This window comes from Corvus hawaiiensis, chromosome 20 (assembly GCF_020740725.1).
Source record: "Corvus hawaiiensis isolate bCorHaw1 chromosome 20, bCorHaw1.pri.cur, whole genome shotgun sequence".
NCBI classification, from domain to species: domain Eukaryota; kingdom Metazoa; phylum Chordata; class Aves; order Passeriformes; family Corvidae; genus Corvus; species Corvus hawaiiensis.
The window spans coordinates 10,867,218-10,890,981 of record NC_063232.1 but is presented as its reverse complement, the minus strand read 5'-3'; the positions used below and the strand labels follow the sequence as shown (position 1 = coordinate 10,890,981).

General features: G+C 50.9%; 1 protein-coding gene across 10 annotated transcripts in view; it reads right to left on the bottom strand.

The window, feature by feature from the left end:
- Nucleotides 1–333: 333 nt before the first annotated feature.
- The window catches only part of TSPOAP1 (TSPO associated protein 1), a 67,918-nt gene continuing 44,487 nt past the window's right edge, over nt 334–23,764 (bottom strand). For 3 of the 10 annotated variants that reach the window (XM_048325013.1, XM_048325020.1, XM_048325014.1), the window contains 13 exons: nt 21,960–22,259; nt 21,503–21,682; nt 17,313–18,422; nt 16,578–16,704; nt 16,275–16,426; nt 15,562–15,724; nt 13,243–13,314; nt 13,097–13,162; nt 12,841–12,873; nt 11,831–11,934; nt 10,040–10,111; nt 8,405–8,533; nt 334–1,620 (listed from right to left, as the gene is read on the bottom strand). In XM_048325013.1, the coding sequence (XP_048180970.1) occupies nt 1,405–1,620; nt 8,405–8,533; nt 10,040–10,111; nt 11,831–11,934; nt 12,841–12,873; nt 13,097–13,162; nt 13,243–13,314; nt 15,562–15,724; nt 16,275–16,426; nt 16,578–16,704; nt 17,313–18,422; nt 21,503–21,682; nt 21,960–22,259 (2,724 nt within the window). In that variant the 3' untranslated portion in view covers nt 334–1,404. Of the gene's footprint in view, nt 1,621–3,383; nt 3,779–5,211; nt 5,272–8,404; nt 8,534–10,039; nt 10,112–11,830; nt 11,935–12,840; nt 12,877–13,096; nt 13,163–13,242; nt 13,315–15,561; nt 15,725–16,274; nt 16,427–16,577; nt 16,705–17,312; nt 18,423–21,502; nt 21,683–21,959; nt 22,260–23,764 lie in introns of all 10 variants that reach the window. The other 7 variants (XR_007207769.1, XM_048325019.1, XM_048325015.1 and 4 more) reach the window with 7 other exon arrangements.

The window sequence follows — 23,764 nt, the reverse complement described above, 5'->3', positions numbered from 1 at the left end:
GAATCCCCACAAAATCCCAGAGTGACTTCTGGCACCTTGGCTGGATTCCCAGAGGCTCCAGGTGCAGGACCAACGCTCACACACCAGGGGAGTTGGGAGTGCAGGGTCCAGCCCAGGCACCCTGGGCAGCCTCGTGCCCACAGCCCTCCCTGGTGCCCTGCAGCCCCAGGGCTGCCCCCCTCACCTCACACCCAGGGCACCCACAGCCACATCTGTCCCTCCGAGAAGGGGACACAGAAGGTGGAGAACATCCTCAAGGTGCAGGTGATTGGTATAATCTCCCCACCCCCGTGAAGAAGCATCACTGAATCTTCGGCTTTTTTAAGGAAAATGTGTTTTTGTGAAAATAGACTTTATTATAATAAAATTTGATATTAAATAAAAACATACCATACCACCACCACTCGTGGCCGCTGTGCTGGCACCACTCACGGAGCTCACGGAACTGCCCTGCTCAGAACAAGGACCCACTGGAACATGCAGAGAAAGAAACATGGGAGGGACAGAAACCATGGCATACAGAACCCTCCGTGCTTGGGCAGGGCTGTGTCTCAGCTGCAGGAACACATCACCTCCTACGAAAACAGAGCAAACTCCCCAGCCCTGCTCTCCCAGTGCTCTGCTCGGGAGCAGCTCACGGACACAGCCCAACGGAACCGTGGAGAGAGGCAGACGGACAAATAAATAAATAAATAAATAGGTAGATAAATAAATCAATCGATAAATAAATCGGTAAAATAAATAATAAGGCGGAGTCCCCAGCCAGTGCATGGTCAAGGTGAACCAGGCAAGAGCAGCTGACAGCAGCCCACCCCCAGGCTGAAGAACCGACCCCCGCCGGGGCATCGCTCCTTCCTCCCCGGGGATCCTCGTGCTGGAAGCTGACTGAGGCAGTGTGGGATGCTCCGAGGCACAGCTGCAGATTTACAGGGTTACAGTACAAGTAAGAACTCACTCATCAGCCCAGAGACAGCGAAGGGGAGTCACAGAACAGAAAAGTGCAAACTTTCTTTGCAGGAAGTGAAGGAGTTGACACGACCTCCTTTGGAGCAGAGAAATACCAGGGTGTGGAGTACAGGGGATCTCTCCTAAGGGGCCGGGGCTTTGCTGGGAAAAGCCAGTTAGCTAACTTACAGCCAGAATATAATCCTTAAATTAAAATATTTACAGGGAACCGCTGCACCGAGGGCTGCATGGAGCAGGACACGCTGGATCCCGGAGCTGAGCCCTCACACCCCAGAGCCACTTCTTCCCCAGGGGGTCTCAGCTCCCACACCCTCCAGAGTTTTCTCTATTCAACACATACTTCTTCCCTATGAAAATAATCAGCTTATTGCAGAGGGCTTCTCCTGCACTCTCAGTCTCTGGGGCTGTGTGGGCAGCCCGGACGGAATAAACCCTTTGTTAGTTTTTCTTATTGGACCCAAGCTTTTTGAAGAGGTTTTTCCCTTTGAAGAAGAAGCCTCTCTTCTTTTTACTCTGCCCAGGTGCGTCACTGCAGGTGAGGAGGGCCAGCGATGCCTGCTCTGGACACTGCTCGCCCGGGACAAGGCAGGAAGGTGCTGGCGGAGGAGGAGATGGAGAGGAGTCACTCTGATCAACAGATCCATCTGGATTTAGCTGGGTGGGAAAGAGAAAAAACAAAAGACAAAAGCACAAGTTAGAACTGCTGGAGATCACACCAACATAGACCTCAGCCAGAGAACCTGGCCTTCTCCCCTCTATGCAGGTGCAGTTCCACTTAGGAAGTTTCCAGTGGATTTAAACTTTGTACCTACAACCCAGACCCTTCCTGAGCTAAGAACTCCTGAAATTCCTGAACTTTGGGCTAAGAACAGGACAGCACAAAAGACCCACTAAGGACATAGTGAAAGATGCTGCTCCACAGCTAAGTGAAGCAGCTCCTGAGAGCATGGATGGAGATAGGTACTGATGAATCCATGGATGCCTCAGCCACGGAGCCTGCTGGGCTCCCAGCATGTCTGGGACAGAAGCCAGGACATGAACAAAACCAAACTTCATAAGAACAAAGGGCTCTGCAAAGACCTCCAGAAGATTGAGGAGACTGGCTAAGCCCTGAGGCTTCGCCACAGTGACTGCCATGGTAGGAGGAGGAACTGGGGGTCCTGCAAGGCTGCTCAGCATCCAGCAGATCCAGAGGCAGGAGGGGCAGGAGGCCAAGCCTGGTGCTCTGCAGTGGCACCAATGGAGCAGGACATGGAGAAGCCCTGGATCAAGCAGCACGTGGGAATGTTCCTGAGCCCCTGAGTGTCTGAGAAAGTTCACTGGGATCCACCAGCCTCAAATGGTGCTGTTCCCTTTGGAACGGGCTTTTGGAAATCAGGATGTGCCCTAGTCCTGGGCTCAGTTTCCTCTTCCTAACACACTGACAGGTCAGTTCCCAGCAGCAGCCTTCCTTCCACGATCTCCTCTCACTAGGCTGAGGTGTCCAGACAGTGACAATTACCAATCTGGCAGGTCAAGCTTTCCCAAGAGGCTGCAAAGTTCCTCAGGGAAGAGGCTCTGGGTTTCTGAGGCCCAGGAGAGCCTTAGTCTCATTGCCTTCTCTTCCACACAGCTTTCACAAACCAGCAGCTTCCAAGCTCCAGCTGTACATCCTGTCTTGGCATTACCCAAAACACAGGGTGAGAGTGGCTGGAGCTGTGCCAGGAAAAGAGCCCTCTGGACGCTGGAACATCACACCCTCAGCATCTCTCTGCCTGGGCTCCAGTGAGTCCCTCACAGGTCTGCAGCAGCCACAGCCCCCAGAGGGAACGTGAGACGGTGACAGTGGCAGCAGGACCCTCTGCCTGAGGTGGAAGCACTCCTGAAGATCAGACACCAGCCAGGAACTGTGTGAGCATCCCAGCAGCCACCCCTGGGCAGGGCTGGATGTGCCTGGTCCTGGTCCCGCTCTGTGTCCAGGGCAAGCAGCTGAACAAGGCAGAGGCACAGCCAGAGCACAGCTGCCTCCCTCCAGCCCAGCCACGCTCACGTGCTGTGGGGACTTTATAAATAAAGCCTCCTGGGTGGAAAGTCAAAGCACGCCTGCTCTGTCACCCTGCTGCTGGGTCAGCACCCCCCTCCTGCGGGACCAGGAGCACCCAGCGGCTGTGGCCTGTCCTCCCCTCACGGGTGGAAGCTGTGCTGGTCCGGACTGCTGCAGGAGTGAAGCACTTCTGGCCCAGGGTGAGCAGAAACCTCTGCTCTGGGTCAGACTCAGCACCTGCAATACCCATGGAGTCAGTCCTGAGCGTGCAGGAGCACAGGGAGCTCCGTCTTGGAGAGAATTTGTGACCCCTCCCAACTCCACAAAGCTGAGAGTCAACTTCTGCCTCACAGCAGTGACTGAACTGTGCCAGAGGCATCAGACTCTCCCTTACCTGAACTACAGGACAGAGCTGGAACTCCTCTGTGCCTTTTTCCACGACAGTAACCAGTCCCACGATTGACTTGTCCTGAGCTCACAGTCTCTGTTCACCTGAAAATGTTCCTTTCCAGGTACTCCTGCAACACTCCAGGTGTGCAGCACGGTGCCCAAAGGCCAGCAGGACACGCTGCAGGATGTCACACATGCTGAGGGATGGCCCAGGCTGGCCCTTGGGAAAGCTGCACTCTGCCTGCAAGGTCCACTCCAAGCAATGCTGCAGCAGCAACTGCAACCTCTGGCTGTCCTGGCAGCTCCCTTGTGCACGAACAGCACTTGATGCTGACAACCCGAGCGTCAGCCAGGTCTGAGGAGTCTGGGAATACACCTGAATGAATCCAGATGAACCTTCTGCAGCCAGAAATGCAAGATTCATGGAGGCAAAGAGAAAAAGAAAGCCAGGTAAAGGCTAACTTGGAGCTCACTGTCTTAGCTGGGAGCAAGAGAAAGAATCCCCAGGTTCTGCTCCAGAAACTATTTATGATTTGTGCAACAAAGAATCCTTGGATGAAATGCCCAAGAGCACTGGGCTAACGTCAGAAGGGGCTCACCAATACTCAGGGGGTGATGTGGGAGGGATGTAAAGGCCCCTGTGCAGCCAGGGCAGTGGAGGCTCTGTCCATGCACCACTGGAAAACACTTTTTGGGTAAAGGTAGAACAGTTTCAGGGCAGACCTGAAGTGGCCCCGCAAACAATTTCTCCTGCAGAGTCGTGCACGAAAAGCCCTGTGCAAACAGAGGCAGGTACCCGAACCTACTTGCAAAGTCACAATTATTTACTGGAGTAAGAACACTGCAGCACCAATGGCACTGCCAAATATCAAACAGCTGGAAGGAAGTGACAGTTTCCTGTCTGGCTGGAAGTCCTGCTGTGGATTCCCAGCCGTGGAATATGATGCCCAGGCGGCAGAGTTCCACACACAGAGGCACATGTACAGATATCACACACACAAACATGTACAGATAGCCTCAGAGTCTCTATGTGGCAGAAAAGCAACAGAACCAGTTCACAGATTCACCTGGTAACAGAAAAATCATACTAAAATTGGGGGTTCTTCTCTAAGAGAAACAAAGGAAAAACTGCCCTGTCAAGATCCTCATACAAGTTATTAGAGTGATAAAGAAGAGTGATGTCAGTTTTCAGGAGTGGTTTTAGTGCTCTCTCAGGTGTTACTGATTAACACCATTTCTGGAAAACATTTGAAACTAAGGAAAACAAAGACTGTTCCCACTGCCTCCCAAAACCAGGGGTCTCACCCACCCAGCCCCAGAACAATTATCCACACAACGTTGGTTTTAGGGACTAAATGTTACTGTTTTCTTAAATTGATGGCGGGCAGGGGTTTTTCAGGACTATTCTCAGGAAGGAGTAAAATCCAGAAGGAAAAAACCCCAGGCTGACCATGAAGTGTGCTCAGACTGAGGAGGATCTTGCAAAGGCCAAACGAAGCTTTGGCTGTTGATGTGAACAGAAGGGCCAAGCTGAATTATAAAGCAGGTCCTTCCCAAACCTGAATATGCAACACAGTCCCATCCTGGTCCCCAAAACCACCAGATAATTGTTCCAACCAACTGCACCCTATGTGCTGAATGGTTTATCTTTAACACAACCCGCGTGGCAGTGAAAGGTCTGACATCAGACCTGAAGGTGGATTTGCCACCACAGCCCCACACCAGCCCCAAACCAGCCTGTCAAACTACAAGCAAGAAAAGGAGCCAACTCCAGGCACAGGAGCCTTTGCGGTGCTGGGCTGGGTGGGAGGTTGAAGGTCTCACACACTTACATGGTTGCTCTCTCTATGTATCATTCATATCTATCATTGGACTCTTCTCTTCCTCATTCTCTGAAGAAAAGAACCGTCCCGGGTGCGTAACACAGGCAGAAATAAATACATGAAATCAATTAGAATCAAACACTTTCTGCAGGTGCTTTACAATCAGTCTTTGACAGAAACTGCATGTTACTGATGGAAAAATATTCCATCAGCAGGAACAGCGTTAAAGCAGCTGCTCTGAGCTGGTAAGCATGAGTGTTTTGGGCCCTGGTTGTGACCAGAACTTCTTGGATCCTCTTCTTTGTGCTGTTTTTGTTTGCCTGTTTAATCCCCAAATATTGTCAGTTTGTAAGTTCAATTGCTTCACCTTTTCAGTTGCCAGCATTTTAAGATTTACTCAGGAATAATTCAAAATGATCCACCTTCCCCAGTTCAATTTGGAAATAAATTGTCCTTATTCTCAGGCCTTTGGTAGGGCAGCAGGGAGAAGGGAAGTGAGAAGAACAGACAAGGTGAGAACATCACATCCAAGAAGTTACAAGTGATTTAAAAATCACTCATGGAGAAGCTTCTGTTGCAACTGGAATGAACTGTAACGGAGTCCAAAGCTCTGCCATGGTGCACACACATCCCCCCCTGAGGTGCCAGGGCTCAAGCTGGGACTGGGAATTTGCAGGGAGTCTGCTCTGCCAACAGCAAATTGAACAAACCAGTTTTCCTTAACTCTGTGGGGTGAAAGTGCCACAGGAATTTGTAAAGCCTCAGGCATGGCTGTATCACAGGGAGAGTTCATTCCAGCTCAGAGATGGATATGGAATATGTCTGTTTTACAGGAGGTTTTTCCTTCTGCCTTCCCCATGAGGTTTTCTGCCCACATGCTGGGATGCTGTGATTGCTGTGACAGCCAAAACCACCGTGGGGTTGGGTCCTGTCTCCTCAGGAATCACTAAACACACTTAAATGCAGTTAATTAATACCCATTTGGCTCTGAGCAGGGTAAATACACCACTTTTAACAGGGGGAAAACATGCCCTTCCTGTTTGGAAGCTGTTTAGACAGGTCTGGATTGCAAAGCACAAGTGGGAGGAGTGCTGGAGTGCTGAGCCAGAATCCCCTGGGACAGGGATCCAGGGGAAGCAGGGAGGCAGCAGGACAGGAGCCAGGCTGGCATGATGCAGAAGCAGCCAAAGCACAGTCATGCCTAGAGAGTTCAAGCTAATTCCCACTGAAATAAAATTGGTTTAATCATCATCATCTGAATTCTCCAAGCCCCCAGACTACAGAGACCAGCAGTTCATGGATCAGGAGAGTACCAAAAGTACCAAATCCAACAGGTTCCTGCTCTGTGCACCCAAAAGTCAGAGCCAGTGCAAGGGGAAGCTCCCTTGGATCTCAGGCACAGAGGACTGGAGACAAATGGAAAGGTCTGAAGGGCAGGCAAGCCTGAAATGTGTCTATTTTATATGGGTTGTTTTTTACACACCTGAAAGGTGCTTCTGGGTAAAAAATGTCATGGAACATAGGAAAAGAGCTTCCAAGCTTCAGCATGCAGGGATATGTGGGCCAAAGTGCTGCCCAGGGGTTCAGTCACCCACTGAACTCAGCAGCAGTGGACAGCAGAGAGGAAAGTGGGTTTGGCTTTGCAAACCCTTCACACCTGCAAGTGGCAGACAAGGTTACCTGAACCCCCTCGCTTCCTGGGAGGACCTGGGCTGGAATAACGACCCCTGGAATCTGAAACAGGCCCTGTGGCTGCTGGTTGATGCCAGAGGGAAGGGGAAGATCTGCAATAAATTACACTTGGAATTCCACCGTTCATTTTACTGGTTGAGGTCTCCTTTGGCACCCTCTATTTCAACAGATGAGTAAATTGGTAAGAGTAAATGATTTTGAGAGGGAAACTGAAGAAAGAACCCCACTCTGCATCCTTGTTAACCCCCAGGGAGGCTGGACTTGGGTGACCTCAGGGCTCTTAAACCCTGGCAGTAAGAACTGATTAGCCTATGATTCCCCAGCAAGGATCAGTACCCTCAACAGGGAAGTACAAGGATCCCAGAGAGCTGCTGAGGTCAGAAGATGATCCAACAAACAGCCCACAAACCTCATTTCCTGAGCCAGGCTGCTCTGCCCGAGAAGGCATCAAGGCTGGAGTGCAAATCCTATACCCACAAAGCCTGGAATGCCTGGAAGCAAGGGATGGGGCTGAGGTGAAGGGAGACCAAGCAGCATTTGAAGATAGAAAGGAGAGATGGATACAGAGAAAAGGAAGAGCTGAGCATGAAAAAAGGCCAAGGAATGCTGCAGAGAGCTGGAAAGCTGGGATGGCACCAGTGGGGAGTTCAACAGAGCAGGATTCAAGGATTCAGGGCCACCTACTCCTCTAAGGATGGCTCAAAGCCAACCTGCTCCCACTCATGTGGGTCTGGCACCACATGACAGTGCCAACAACCTCCCAAGAACGACTGAAGGTTGAGCCCATGCGAGCTGGACCAAGCTGGGTCCCTCCTGCCTCCACTCCAGAGTGGGACAGCACAGGAGGTCCATGAATGACAAAGGAGCTGCTACACTTTTGGCCTCAGCTGCTGACATGACCCCAATCTCCCACTTAAGCCTTTATTCCAAAAGTCTCAGCAACATATGCAAGGGATTAATTTAACCTTTGAATTCCCTGCCTCTGGGGCATGCTTTTGAAACCGTAGGATCCATCCCACAGATCTGTTTGGGAAACTCCTCAGGGTGTTTTGAATTTATCCAGAAGCACCTCAGCCTGGATTAACATGTCTCTAGCTTGGGGTGGATGGAAGAACATTGGTATTAGGGTGTTGCTAATTCCAGAACTCTCTGGCATGGATATAACCATATTTGTGGAATTTCACGTGCCTGGGGAGCTAGCTGAACTTTGCATCCAATCGGATTTCCCCACGGACCTTTCAGTGGATCTAAACAATTTGCTGGTGGGATTTGAATGCTCTGTGCCCAGCTGAGCACACGGAGGCCCCAGCAGGTGGAGTTGTTTTGTGCCTCGTTCTGCACTACAGCAAATCTTTGGGAAGAGCTCCCAGCACTCCGTCAGGCATCTCCCGTGGGATGAACGGGCAGCATGCAGTAAGTTCAGTGATCCCATGGGTGCTGCATGCCATGCAATGCCCAGGCTCCAGACACATCCCAGCCTGGATGGCAGTGCCATGCAGTCACATCTCACCTGGCTCTCAGCACTCAGCGGAGAAGCTTCTTTATCTTTGGAGTGGAATTCCTCGGCCGTGTCTCCATCCAAAGGGACAGCTTCCAAGAAGTTGGATGGGACAAGCCCTCTCTGTTGGTTCAGCTCTCCCTGCAAGATCAACATTCAGTTCTCACATCAGCTTTCCTGGAGAAATGAATAACAACTCGAGGTGCAGTGCCCTACAGAGAAGGTGGGGCTGTGGGCTGAGACAAGTCCAGAACACATCCACGTTGGGAGGATCCTCAGCAAATTCCATAACTCGCCTCCTTGCTTAGTTGTGGAACAATTCAGAGCACAGAAACACAGAAGAGAGTAAAGCAAGAAGAGATGGCAGCAAGCTGTGACAAAGGTATTCCAGCAACATGGTGATTTCTACAAACTCAGAATCTCCACTACCATACTGGAATATGACTGTGCCACAGGCGCCCCAGAGGCCTTTGATTTGCCCTGGTATTTACTGATGTCTTTAAAGAACGAGGCAGTGCTGATACCGTGTCCTGTAGGCACTGCATCCATGATCACAGAGGCCCAGAGCTGCATTACTGTATTCCTACAAACATGTCTCCAGTTCAACAGGAGGTGGTTTGGCTGAGACAAAACCCACCCCAGCAATGCTGTCTGTCCAACACTATAAAAGGATCAAACAAAACATTCCCAGTGATGCCCTCAGACCTAACCTGGAGCTCAACCTCAAGTCTGATGTGTGAAGGCACACCGTTTCCCATGCAGGAAGAGAGAGGTGGATGATCCAAGGGCCAAGGCTCACGTAGGCACACAGCTGGAGGGCAGGCACAGCCCCAGGAACGTGTTTGCCTACTCGGATCACCATCCCAGCCTCTGACCCAAGTGTCCGAGTGCTGGTGAAATGCCAGCTCTGAGCAGGTGCTGGTTCAGCTGGTGTGTGCATGGAAAAATGCAGGCCAGGCTTTGGGAAACCTGCAGGCAACTGGTGCCAAAACATAAACTCAGAACTACTGGGATATTTAAAGGCCACGGAGCTGCTCCGAGGGCTGGAGCCCCTCTGCTCTGGAGCCAGGCTGGGATACCTTGGGGTGCTCACCTGGAGAAGAGAAGGCTCCAGGGAGACCTCAGAGCCCCTTCCAGTGCCTGAAGGGTTCCAAGAGAGCTGGAGAGGGACTGGGGACAGGGGACAGAGAGACGGGACCAGGGGGAATGGCTTCCCAGTGCCAGAGGGCAGGGCTGGATGGGATCTTGGGAAGGAATTGTTCCCTGGGAGGGTGGGCAGGCCCTGGCACAGGGTGCCCAGAGCAGCTGGGGCTGCCCCTGGATCCCTGGCAGCGCCCAAGGCCAGGCTGGACACTGGGGCTTGGAGCAGCCTGGGACAGTGGGAGGTGTCCCTGCCCATGGAAGGGGGTGGAAAAGGATGACCTTTAAGGTCCTTTCCAACCCAAACCATTCCAGGATTCTGTAATATTGGACTTACAGCAGGAGCAATGAGTGCCAGAAACAGGCTGCCCAGCACTAAGGAAAGAGGAGTTTATTTTTTTTCCCAAAAGCAGAATACTTTGTTCCCTGATTTCTGCTTCCCTGCCACTCGATGAACTCCAACAATTTCCAGTGTAACCACAGGATCTTCCCAAGCCCTGCACTTACATAGTAGAATCCATCATCGTCCATGGACCCAAAGACAGTGATAATGTCCCCGGCACTGAAGCTCAGTTCAGCCTGCAAAGAGCCAGAGAACAGAGGTCACAGGAAAAGCACTGCCTGGAAATTCTCACCAGGAACTTGGCTCCCCCAGGCTTCTTGCCCAATCTCACTCCAAGGGAGGGAGACCACTGTATTTAGTCTTGCAGTACCAGGATGCACGAGAGAAACTGAAATGGATAACTCTGGAATTCACTGCTAAGGAAGCATTTCATAAATTAAGACAAGAGCAAAGCCTATTTTTAAACCAATTTTAATAAGGGTTCAAAATATTCCCTACCACCTGCTCTGGAAAGCACTGAGGACAAGCTCAGCAAACACCAGAAATACCTTTAATTTCTTTAAATATAATTACAAATCTGTCCTGTATAAATATAATTACAAATCTGAGCCTGTTCTGTATGCAGCACTCAGGGATTGGTCACTAGCAGGAATGCATACAACAGAGAGATTTAACATGGACACAGAACAGCAGCACAGCAAACAGTGACTCTCTGTCCTGTCAGGCACCCCAGCACATGCTCCATGGGGCACAAGGACAAAGGTGTCACCAGTCTCTTTTAATGGAAAAAGCTGCCCAGTGGAGGCTCCAAACAGGCTGAGTCCCACTCAAGACACTGGCACTTCACAAGTGTCAGCTGGAAGGGATCTACTTCCAATATATTTACCATCTTTTATCCCTAGCCCTCAATTTATGTCTGGAGGCTGCAGGTCGCTCCTGTGGAGCATCTCCCACAGAACTGCACCAGCTTGTTTCAATAATTTGAGCTCTTGTCCAAAAGGAAGGTTCTAGAAGAACGAATCACTGCAAAAAGTACAGTTCCCTCCTTGGTGACAAGGGTTCAAGAGTGTTGAGTGGCTGGATATGTGCTCACATTGTGTCTCTCCCAAGATATTCCACCATCCCTAAAACGCTCTGGCCTCGGCCGTGTCTGTCCGGGCAGGAGACACAAGCACTCCCTGAACTGTGCCCTCTGTTGGCCAGACACTCCTCTGTGGATGAAGGGAAAGGCTCTGGCTCCAAACTCCACGTTTGTGTTTGCTCAGAGCGCTAACACAGCTCACACAGCTCGGAGGAACAGAGGACAGAGCATGTGCTCATCTCTTTTTGCAAAAAGGATTCTGCATCGCCACCTTTCCACCTGGAACAGACTGATCCACAAAAATACTGTTTGCATTATATCCTTCCCTGTTTAGATTATATCCCTTCCTGTCCCTGGAAGTGTCCAAGGCCAGGCTGGAAGGGGCTTGGAGCAACCTGGACTAGTGGAAGGTGTCCCTGCCCATGGCAGGGCGTTGGAATGAGATGGGCTTTAAGATCCCTTCCAACCCAACCCATTCCATGATTCTGTGATTCTATATATAGGAATTGCTTGGAAACAAGAAATTTGCAGACTGGTCCATTACACTGGAGCTAAATCTTTTTGCTTGAACCAAGACCTACACAGGTACTTAACACAAAAGTCACGCTCGAATTAAGTGCCAGAAGTGCTTTCAAACCCTTAAGCAGGTTTTTCCTTTTCCCAGAGTGTTTCTGGGATCAGCTGCTACCAGTAGGAGCTGCTTCCTCCTGCCCCAGATCTGCTCAGGCCTGTCTAACCACTAAAGGATGCCATGAATACTCACACAGTTCCACTGAGACTCTGGTTGGATCAAAGGGCTGAGTGTCTTGAGAGAGAAAGAAAAAAGAGACAGGAAGAAGAAACCTCTAAAAAGAGAGGAGCAGCTGGTGGTTACCTCCACATCTGTGTTTGGAGAGCTCTCCTTAGGGTTGTAGTCAAAGGCAGCCACCATCCTGCGAGGAGTCAGCAGCTCTGCTTCAATGTCTTTATGTTTCTGCCCTGCAGGACAAAAATAAAATATTCTCAGATGGAAATTTTGTCTTAGGACAAAATCCCAAATCACAGCAACTCCTTCACCATTCTTGTAGTGGAGTGAACAAAAAGAATACTGGGGGAAACTGAGTGGAGAGAGACTTTCGAGGCATTTGGTAAAGCAGTTTTCCAATCTTCTTCTTCACCTCATAAGCACAAAAGTGGGGATATCCCCCCATCCCAGCATCCTGGTGCTCTGTCTGTATGTACAGGAATGTTTTATTTTACGTCTCCTACTTACACACACACACACACATATATACACACACAGAGGACAGCTGTCTCTTTACAGTGTCTTGAAAGGACATTTCTCCTCCCACTACACAATGTTCTGCTACTGAGCTACAAAATTTATCCTCCAAGGGCCAGGGAACAGCACACAGGGAGGTGCGGCCTTGCCATCGACAACCTCCTGCCTGCTCAGCCCCATTTACCTACAGACCTGCCCTGAGCCTACAAAAGCCAAGTCTGCTGCTGCAGAAAACACACATTCATGGATTTAAACCCTGCCTCGGGTCAGCACTGGATGGGCTGGCAAAGGGTTTGCAGACCAGGCCTCTCTGGATATCAACAGATGATGCACCTCAGCAGGGGGAGCAGCCTCTCAGCAGCCCTTGGATCTTAAGGACCACAGCATGCAATGAGTGAGAGACTGGCCTGCTCCTCCCACAGCACAGCAATATGTGTGCTCCCCCTGCAAGCACCCTCTGCTCAGTCAAAGCACTCTGCACCCACTGCTGAACTGAAAGAACTAAAACCTTTTGTTACAGTGCTCTGAAGCAGCACCACAGGGTGTCTCACTGGCCCCTGACCACAAAACACATCTGTACTTTGATCATGCATTACCTACTCTCCAGTAAAAGCAATTCTCACCTGGCTGAGACTTGTACTCCTGTTTGTCCAGCCCTGCTGGGGGAAGAGAATGCCTCATCAGTAAGAGCTCATCTCCAACAGTGACCACGCGACAAAACTGACAAACAGTAAAGAGAACACCAAGACAGCAAACAACAGAAGCAAACTGTTCATGCAACTGAAAGTCTACACCAGTAACCAGGACTCAGGAACGTAACAAGAAGCAGAGGTCAAGCTCCAAAACTATAAAAGACATCACTGTTGTTAAAAACTTAACACCAGCACAGGGATGGGCTCTCTTTCCACTTCCTAGCAGTCGTACAGAGACAAACGTCTGAGGGTCCTGAAAGCAAGTAGTAAAAATTCAATGCAGTCTGTAATCCTATAGCAAAAACCAAAGAGGAAGCAGTGGGTGACACAGACCTTTCTTGGAGCGTCTGGGTTTTGGAGGAGGGACGGTTTGGCGGCGTGGAGGTGGAGAAAATGTGCCATTTCCTTAATAAAAACACCAAAAAAGCAAATAAATAGACAAGAGAAACAGACAGTGAATGGAAAGTGAGAAGCATCTTGAATAGTGAACAGGGAACAGAGGAGATGACATGCCTCCCCTGGGAGGCTGACACCGGGATTTCTGTGGGCAAAGCCCTCCAAGCCTTGCCTGTGGACTCAGATGAGGCATGATCCACATCCCAAATACACAGAGAAATCCACACTGTGCTTATGCCTTTTAGCCACTCCACAGCTCACAACAGACAGACTTTGCTGCTCTTATCTTTCAGAAGCAGCACCATAAGGACAAAATAAAACCTTGTACCATTAACACCTGAAAAATCCCAGCCCTCTAGCTAAAGTTTCTGCACTGAGCAGGGTCAGGACTGGATGAAATCCCAAATGAACCTGCAGAGTGCCCAGACCAACCCCTCCAAGGCATTTCCTTAGTTACAAGGCTGTCATAGGGGTTTATGGCAGCAGGAAAACAGCAGAGGTACAGCCAGCCCCACTGCCAAGGAATCAGAGGACCACTACGGTTCGAAGAAGACCTTTAAGATCATCAGGTCCAACCCTCACCTGGCTGCCCCCTCCTGTCAGGGACTTGTGCAGAGCCACAAGGTCCCCCCTGAGCCTCCTTTGCTCCAGCCTGAGCCCCTTTCCAGCTCCCTCAGCCGCTCCTGGGGCTCCAGCCCCTTCCCAGCTCCGTTCCCTGCCCCGGACACGCTCCAGCCCCTCAGTGTCCCTGACAAGAGGGGCCCAAAACTGCCCCAAGGATTTGAGGTGTGGCCCCACCAGTGCCAAAACTACAGTCCCTCCCTGCACACACACACAAGGTACATCTTACTGACTACCACCACCTTCCTCAAAACTTTCAAACCCTTCATGTTTAATGAAGTCTCAGAGCTATTAAAATCCTTTACTCTTTCAAGAGTATGCAGTGGGGCAGGGTAGAGAGAGCCCTGTGTATCCACAGAGGGACACAGGCCACCACAGGCATCCAGCCATCTCTGGCATACACACAGGAGAAAGAGTATGGATGTGGGAAACACCTTATTCAAATCTCCTCAGACACGAGAGAGGCCAAAGGAAAAACATACTCAAGAAATCACAAGTGAAAGCATCAGGCTCCTTCAATCCCTGTGCTCCTCAGGATCAACTTTCCAGGGACCAATATTTAGGAGCTGGGCACTGTCAGCCCCTCAGAATCATAGAATGGTTTGGGTGGGAAGGGACCTTAAAGGTATGTTAGGGCTGGATACTGGGTCTCCCTCCACGGAAATAGGAATGAGTTGGATTGCTCCTTTTTTTCTGCTGAGTTTTCTTACTTTTTGGTTGATTTGTGTTTCTTCCCCAGCTCAGGCAATGTCAGGGCTTACCTTTGCCATGTGCTGTTTTTCACTGCTGAACTGGCAGGGAAACAGGGATCAGGCAAACCAGGAATATCCTGGTGTTTTAACAAGTGGAGCAGATCCAACAAGTGGCACTGGCAGTAGAGGGTGCACAGAAGAGTGCAGGTTGAGGGGTGGAGGCATGAGGGACAGGCACTGGGACCAGTATTCACAGCAGGGGCAGCTCACAGCCACTGAGCCTGACTCTGCCTGAGCTGTGCTGGCTGCACATGGCAGGGATGCTCCCTTTCCTCCCCGAGTATGTGAGTGGGACGAACAGGAAAAGTCTGCAGTGCACAAAGCACTGACCATGCACTTCAGGGAGTAAGGAAGGAGGAACCCAACGACCAGGTCTGCTCCTTGTACACTCCTGTCTGCCTGCCTTGCTGTCTCACACCTTTCCTCCCTCTTCCCCATCGCCATTCCCAAGTCACAGATCCTCTCACCCAGGAGCAGGGTCATCCTAAGAGTTCAGTCACAGGCTTTCAAAACAAAGGCGAGAACAGAGTGAGAACTCTTGTTCACATCCTCCAGCTGCTCTCCAAACGCTTCTGTTTCCCCTCCCCTAGCAAGGCTCAGCCTCTGTGCTCAATTCCCACACCTCAAGCCCAGGAGCAGCTGCAGCAGCTGCAAACACTGCAGTGGAGTCAGGGATGAACCGAGAGCTTGGAACACCCCCATCCAGCCAGACCCCCCCTGCCGCGGAGCAGCCGCTAAATCAGGCTGCAGATCCAGGACAGCCCTCCAGATGGCTTTGGTGGCTGCAGTGCCCACACACGACAGCAGGGCTGAGCTTCCCACATTCCAGCAAAGAGCCACAGAGCAGGGCGCACACACACACACACACACACACACACAGTACCTGGGCTCTCCGTGTCTGCAGGCAGGAACCCCTGCTTTAGGAGCTGCTGCTTGAGCTCACTGCTCTCCACAGGGACTTCTGACACCATGTTGCATGGAATGTATCCCTCCCTTCCAGCACATTCCCCCCTGTAAAAGCCATCAGCATCCTTGTCTCCACAAACCTGCAAGGGGAAATAGACAGTTTACGCTGCAGGGACTGAGCTGCACAGAGAAAGAATCATGAAATATCCTGAGTTGGAAGGGACCCACAAGGATCATCCAGTCCAGCCCCTGGCCCTGCACAGACACCCCAACAACCCCACCCTGGGCATCCCTGGCAGCGCTGTCCCAACGCTCCTGGAGCTCTGGCAGCCTCGGGGCCGTGCCCATTCCCTGGGGAGCCTGGGCAGTGCCCAGCACCCTCTGGGGGAAGAACCTTTCCTGATATCCAACCTGACCCTCCTTGACACAGCTCCAGCCATTCCCTCAGGTCACCAGAGAGAAGATATATAAGATACATATAAGATATATATACATATATATATATATATAAATATATATGTAAGATATATAAATAAGATATATAAATAAGATACATATATATAAGATATATAAGAGGGGCATCTGCCCCTCTACTTCCCTCATGAGGAAGCTGCAGACCTCCCAAGGTTTATGCTGCCCCAGGAACACCAGATGGATCCACAGAGTAGGAGATGTTCACTAAGCTCTTACTTTCAGGATCTGCCCCTCCTTAAATGGGAGCTCCTCTTCTGCTGCATCAGGGTTAGGGGACATGGAGACAGGATCGTAGTCAAAGAGAGCCACAAAGATCCGAATGCCATCATCTTTGCCAGAGCTCTCGGGAGCGGTGCTCCTTGGAGGGCCTGTGCACAGAGGGGACACAGCAGAGAGAACATCAGCACCCTGCCCCTGCCCTAGCCCTGCAGGGCCCAGGCACTGCCTGCCAGCCTCTCCCCAGCCACTTCCAGGCTTCCCTCTCTCCTGCTGCCCTCATCTCTCCCCGCTGCTGCTCACCTGGACTAGAGAGCAAAGGTTTCTGCATTTGGCTTCTTCTTACACTCTTGCTCCGCCTCCTGCTAGGAGCCTGCCACGCGGCCGTGCACGGCGGCTCTAGGCCCCTGGAATCTTTATGACTGGATGCCTGCAATTGGAACCACCAGAGAATTAGTAGCAGCCTCTGCCTTCCAACTCCCTGAACAGTGCTCAGCCCAAACGCACTTCACAAAGAGCAGTGCATCCAAATGCAACATTCCTCTTCAGGGACACTCTAGAGCTGGAAAGACCAAGAGAGTTGGAAAACAGAACTGAGGACAGGCAGGCGCCCTGCCAGGCACCAGTGACGATCCCCTTGGTGAGGGTGAAGATGGAGGAAAGGGCATTTCGAGGGGAGGCAATGACATTACAGTCAGCATCTACACAAAGCTTTCACCAATCAGCTTATTGCACCAGGGATTTTCGTTTGGGTCCCACAGCCTCCTGTCGTGGGGAGGAAGACCCAGCGTGAAAAGGAATACTGCATCGGTGACACTTGGTCAGGGAGCAGGAAAAGCAGAAGCAGCTACTACAAGAAAAGCCACGGAGCAGCACAGAACTACAGAATCTCTCAGGTATTCTTCCAGACAATCCTAGAGGAGGGTCCTTTCCCTGGACAACACGGAACAAAGCAAGATACAGGCAGGCCAGGGAAGCAGAGGGAAGCCAGTGCCACTGCAAGCTGCTTCAAAGCCAGAATAGGAAAAGTCACCCAACCCTTTTGTGCAAGGAGGTGCTACGTATCCCCTTCGAAGAATGTTCGAGCCTCCTTCTCCAGCCAGGTGACTTACAGTCCAGCTCCCAGCCCTGCTCCTCAGAGCTGCTCTCACACCTCAGGGCTTCCTTCTCCCGGCAGAAGAATCTCAGGTGCTGGCTAGGAGACCCAGCCCACTCCATACCCTGCTCTTCCATCATCTCCAGCCTGGTCAGCTCCCTTCTGCCACCTGGGTGGGCAACCTCAGACTGACTGGAGCAATCACTCCAGTCCCCCTGGCAGCTCTGGGACCTCTCTGGCCACAGCCTGCTCTCCGGGGAGGATGCACAGGTTGAATCCTGATCATCTTCAGAGTCATACTCGATGTCTATTTCCAGGCTCCTGGGGCTGGGGCAGTGCATTGCCATCACAGCAGGTTCTGCCCCCCCTGCTCTTGGGGCTTTTTTCCGTAAGGTGCCTTGTCTGGCCCGGCTGTACAAATCCAACCCCTCCTTCCCACCGGCACTGCTGACAACATTCAGCTCCTCCCTGAGACTGGGAGCTCTGTATAACCCGCTCCCCATCTGGCTGCAGTTGCCCAGCAGACGACTGCAGTGCTCTGCTGGATCACTCTGTCTCTTCCTACTTATCTCAGGCCGACTCCGGGTCTTCTCTCGATAATTATTTCCCTTCTTCTTGCTCCAAGAAGGACTTGTGCCACTCCCAGACTTTGGGTCGTTTTCCTGATAGCCCCAGTTCCAGTGTGCCTTCTTTTGACTCCAGGCCAGCTGGCCAAAGGCAGGATTTGCACGGTCAGCATCTGCTCTGCTCTCCTTAGCACCGTGCTCCTCCTGCGGAGTCTGAGCAGACACATCCATGGAGGTGTTATTCCCATCTTCCTTTAGAAATGGCTCCTTGCTGTTGGGTGGTTTCTCTGTTCTTCCTGAATGGTAGGTTTGTGTTTCCAGCGAGTCTTGAGGGTCTGTCTTTTCTTCTGTAACATCCTCGTCTTCATCCTCATCCTCAGTCACTTCAGGGATGCTGAACAACTTCTTGCTGTGGTTCTTCTGAAGCGGGAGCTCCAGGATCCTCTCCAGAATCTCCTCATCACTGTCAGTATCACAAAGATCCATCTGTACCCAGACCCCGAGAAAAGCCACAGCCAGGACAAGCAAAGGAAAAAAGAGAGGAAATACACATTAAAACAAGAGGCAAAGTGACCCTGATTCCCTCCCAGCAGAGCAGGATGGAGCTGTGGCTGCAGCAAAGCAAGGGGAGGGGGCAGAGGGAGCGATGGATCTTCTGGCAAAAGCAATCGGATGGACCAGCAATGCAGCGGGAAGCGAGGAAGGCAAATGCATGGAAGAGCTCCCTCCCAGCCTCTCCTGTACACACACAGCTGCCTGCAGCACCTCTCATCCTGCCACGGGAAGGATTCCCCACGGCTTGGCACCCTCGGGGCGGGACGGGGGCAGGAGAGGCGCAGTCCCTCCACGGCAGAGCTGAGTGGGCTCCTCTGTCCACAGGACTGAGCCTCAGCCTGCGCTCACCCACGGAGCCACGGGTCCCCCTTACCTCTGTCCTCCCCCTGGAGCACGGGGAATGGCCCCCTGCTGTAGGACACCCCTTGGAGACGTTGCTGCCTGGGCCCTTCCCATCTCCTAGCAAAGCGCAGCCCTACTGCAGGTTCCTGTCTGCAAATCCAGGAGCAGAGCTCCCACAAGCACAAAGAAAAACCCCTTTACCTCAAAGGGTCACACAGACCTGAGTTTCACTTGCAGGTGGGGGAAAGCCTACTAGTTAAAAGAAAATTTTGGGGACAACACTGCTGAATTTTAAAATTTGCTGTGGACCAACTGCAGAATTTATGGGTTTGCTCCTTATTACATTAGCACCAACACAAAAGGTAAAATCCCAGGTGCATAGTGTCATTTTGGTAGGAAGATATGTCTGGAGGTCTCTTGTTCAACTTCCCTGACAAGTTACATCATTATGTGCTCTAAAGACACTTACAAATAGCTTAACAAGCATGTGTAGCTATTGAAGTTTTAAGCTACAGCCATGAGCAGGTCTGTTCAGAGATAATTAAAAACCGAACCACAGTGGGGGCGAAACAAAGGCAGTCGCAGGCTCTCTACTGATAGTTCCAACCTCGATGGCTTTTTCCAAGCAAAAGTTGGTCTTGAATTACATTTAGAACTGGTTGAAGGGGCCTCCAGAGGTCTCCAGTTCAGTCTCCTAATTGCAGCAGGACTGTTGCCAACAATGAATCAGTGTCTTTGCTTAGATGAGGCTTGAAAACACCAAAGAATGGAGATCCTGAACCCTCTGGGGACCTGTCCCAAGGCTGCACCACCCTCCTGGGAAAGAGGTCTGAACTCATCTCCAGCATGAACCTCTCCAACAGCACCTCATGATTTCTGCCTCTTTTTATATATCATCTCCCAGAAACAAGAAGACTTTGGCTCTTGTCCTTTTAACCATCATGCAAATAGTTATAGGCAGTCACAAAATCTCCCACTCAACTCCTCTAGGCCAAAAACCCCTCAATTTTCTCAAACTCTCCTTACAGGACACATGCTCAAGGCTTCTGCCTTGTCAGCACCCATTAGGAATATGCCAAATTCATAAATACAACCATAAAGTAAGTTCAGTAAGACTTCTTTTAGCTGCTCGCAGAGTTGTGGCTTCTGCTTTTGAGTTTTAATACAATAAATGGTTTCAGCAATTAAACAACTTATTTGAGGATAAACATTTTAAAAGCAGCACCCCTGTGTGTTTTCATCCTTTGGATCCTGAAAGAGTTGGCTGAGGAGTCTTGAGGTAACAGAAAATTTAATTAAATATGCAGAATCCTAGAAAACAGCCCTACTCCAGTCACATCCCCTTCAATCCATAAGGCAGTCACTGGAGCTCTTTGCCCTAAAGCTTCCTACCCTCATGTCCTCTCCCCATTCAGCATCTTGTCACTCTCACTCTGTCACTGCCAGAGCAGAAAACAATTACTTCATCCAGTCAAGAAGCACCAGTTTGTTCAGCTCAACAGGACGTAAGCAGGGTTTTGGTGTTTCCTTTCAGAAAAAAACCCAACCAAAATAAAACACCCAGAAAAAACCCACAAAGAATAGTGCTCTTGATTGCTCTTATTTCCTTTTTTCTCCTTCCAGGAAACTTGTTTTTCGTCCACTTTTTCCCAGTCCAATCCCAACAACTGGAAGCCCTTCCAAAACCTTCAGAGGTAGCCCCAGCCCCTCCAGCCACCAGGCTCTCCTGGGGCTCCTGATGTGCTGTGCTGCAGGTCCAATCCCACACCTGGGAAGCAGAAGCCCCTTCAGAGGGAGAAAAGGAAATTTACTCCCAAGTCATTACATTGTCCGCTACCACTGAGTGCTCACCAGCCCCATCCCTGCAGACCAGCAGCCACACAGGGCACCAGCAACCACAGATGTTCTTTGGTCACATGAAAAATCAAAGAGAGGCTGCTTTCTTGCCATCCAGGCGTATCACATTTCCTGCAAAGCTTTTTAACTTCCCAGTCTCTCACTCTCAGTCCTTTCCCTCATGGACGTTCATCCCAGCTGCTGTAATCTGTATGGTTACACACCGGCTCCAGTTGGAATCACATTCCCACAGGTGCATTCAGGCCAGGTTTAACTCTTTGAGCACGAATTAACCTGGTCACTTACAGCTCAGCTCAGGCAGAATTTCACCCCTTGCAGCATCTGAACTGCAAAGCCACAGCTCTGCTCCTACATGCCAACCCTGGCTACAGAGAGCACCAAGGCCTAAGCCAAATAATCATAGGATCATGGAATATCTTCAGCTGGAAGGGACCCAGAAGGATCAAGTCTAACTCCTGGCCCTGCACAAGACACCCCAACAACCCCACCCTGTGCCTGAGAGCATTGACTGCTCCCTGTTTACAATCGGTGTTAAGAACTCAATCAATAGCATTGACTTTAACCCTGGATTTTAAACATCACATCACCCTGTGTGTTTTTCCATCTAATTAAACCCTGGCTCCATTCATTACAAACAAACACCCTTCCCTCTCCCAAAGACCTTGTGTTTCTACTACCTTGAGCCAACACTGGGAGTAAAAGCAGAGCAGCAGGACCTTGGGAAAGACTCAGCCCAGCCCCTCCTCCTGTGAGCTGATGGCATGGGATGGCTGCGCCGGTGCTCCCCGCAAGCAGCACTCGGGACAAGTTACCTTTTCCCCGTTCTCCTGGGAACACGGCTCTCTCTGGTCCCATTTCTTCTCTTCCAGAGCTTCTGAAGACAGCTCCTCTTCTTCCTCCTCTTCCAAAATATCTGAAAGGTCAGAACTCCGGTTGTGCTCAGAGAAAAGGGTCAACTGTCTGCGGCCCATTTCCGACAGTTTTTCTTCTTGCTGTTGAAAAGCAAAACACATTTTCTCAGTTCTCCCAGACTCTATTTCAGCAACAAAGGAGCATTTTTCTTTTCTCTGAGCACATACACAGCTCAAGTGTGGTAGGAAAGAAAGTGGGCAGCAGCCAGGGAGTGACTGGCATGTGTGGACACACACAGCCATCAGCCTCTCTTTACAGCCTACAGAACAGTTGCTGCCTAAGGTTGGAAAACTCAAAGTGTCAAGTAGAGTTCACATCCCTCCACAAGCACACACATTCAACCAAGGTGAAACAAACCTCTCTTTTCACTCTGGACATTTCTTTCATCACCTCCTTGCCAGGAGACAACCTCAGGAACTCCTGGCAGCTGGTCCCACTCGTGTTTCCATCTTGGAAGGGGTCCTGTGTCCCCTCAGCCTGGCTGGGGGAGGACGGAGGCTCTGGGCTCAGGTGCTTCTCTGCCTCTCTCTCCCTGTCAGCACTGGGACCTTTGGGTGCCTCCTCCACAGAGCACATATGGCAGGTTTCTGTTTGGAGCTTCCCCCTGCTGTCGGTTGGGCTTCCCAGCTCCGGCGCTTTGGTTGCGGATTGCTCCAGCTGGGAAACAAACCAGCAGTGAAACCAAGGGCAGGTATCTCAGAGTACTAATACACCAAAACAGAGTCTTACCACCCCAAACTCTTTGACCCTCTGGTGTGTTCTGTGCTGTAGGCATATGAATATTTTGGCAGGCAACTTGCAGCTGGAAATGTTGGCCAGCCCTGAAGCAAATCCCTCCCTGTCCTCAGCTCCCAGGGGACACATGGAGCTCCCAGTGCTGCAGCTCAGGAAAGGCCCACAAAGGTATTGACAGGAACAGGTTTCAGAGCAGCAAGAAGAGCCCAAGCTATACAAGGTAATTTTCTCACTGTCATCTGCCAGAGGCATGTCCTAGACACCATCTGGCATGGTGGGATGAGCTGGAGATGAGGACACTACTCCAGGACTTCCAGGGGTGCAAGGGGTGTGAAGAAAAGGGGAATTAATGAAGGATAATATACACAGAGAGTACACCAAGCTCCTGATTATGTCACCTAGTGAGAATTAAAGAAGGTCTTCATCTGTATTCCAACCAGTTCAAGAAAACCTCTGGGAGATGGAGGAATGGAGCTCCAGAAACAAGAAAGGTAAGGCAGGTGGGCCCTCAGCAGCTGCCTCTTTCTCACTCTAACCAAGGCAGCCTCCCTGCATTTTGCAATGGAGCACAACCTTGTCCTTATGGACCAGGCGCACTTTGGAAACACTGAAGGATCAGACCCCAGGGGCAGTGAGACATTGCAGTGTTGAGCTTCTCAATGTCCCCTGGGCTCACACAAAAGCCAGCCAGATCCTGATCTCATGCCTAATCTCACAGCTCATTCTCCCACCCAGTTTCCCTCTGCTGACAGCCAAGAGAGGAGACACATCTCAAGTGAGAAGGATGATTTGCATCCTGGGAGCACCTGTTTCACTCCTCTCCACAAAGGAGGCAAAGCAACCACCACAAGTGCAGCCATCTACACCAGACATCTGCATGTCTGGAGGCAACAATGCTGGAAACAGGTGAAGTGCAGCAAGAGGCTCACAGCAAACCAAGGAAATCTAGGCTGGAACTGAATCCACCAGCTGAGACATCATTCTCACAGAAACCTCCTGGCACACCTCGAACATCTGAAGCTGGGGCAAATCCACCAGGACACTCCTCATCCCTGGAATTGCTCAAGGCCAGGTTGGATGGGGCTTGGAGCAGCCTGGCCTAGTGGAAGGTGTCCCTGTCATGCACTAGATGATCTTTAATGTCCCTTCCAACCCCAACCATTCCATGATTCTATGAAATGTGGGTAAATGAATCCAGCAGTTGACCCAAGGTACTGTGAGCTGCAAATGACCAGGAGTTGATCACTGAAATTTTGGACTCAACATCTCATTTCTTCTGGGTATTTAGCTGGCCTTTGGGCTTGGGCCCACCAAGCTGCTGTTGCTTCAGCAATTCTCAGACGTCTCAGCCTAACTCTGAGCCTTTGCAAGATCGCACTGCCATGATTAATAAAGTTATGCTGAATTTAACAGTTTGGAGCACTCCC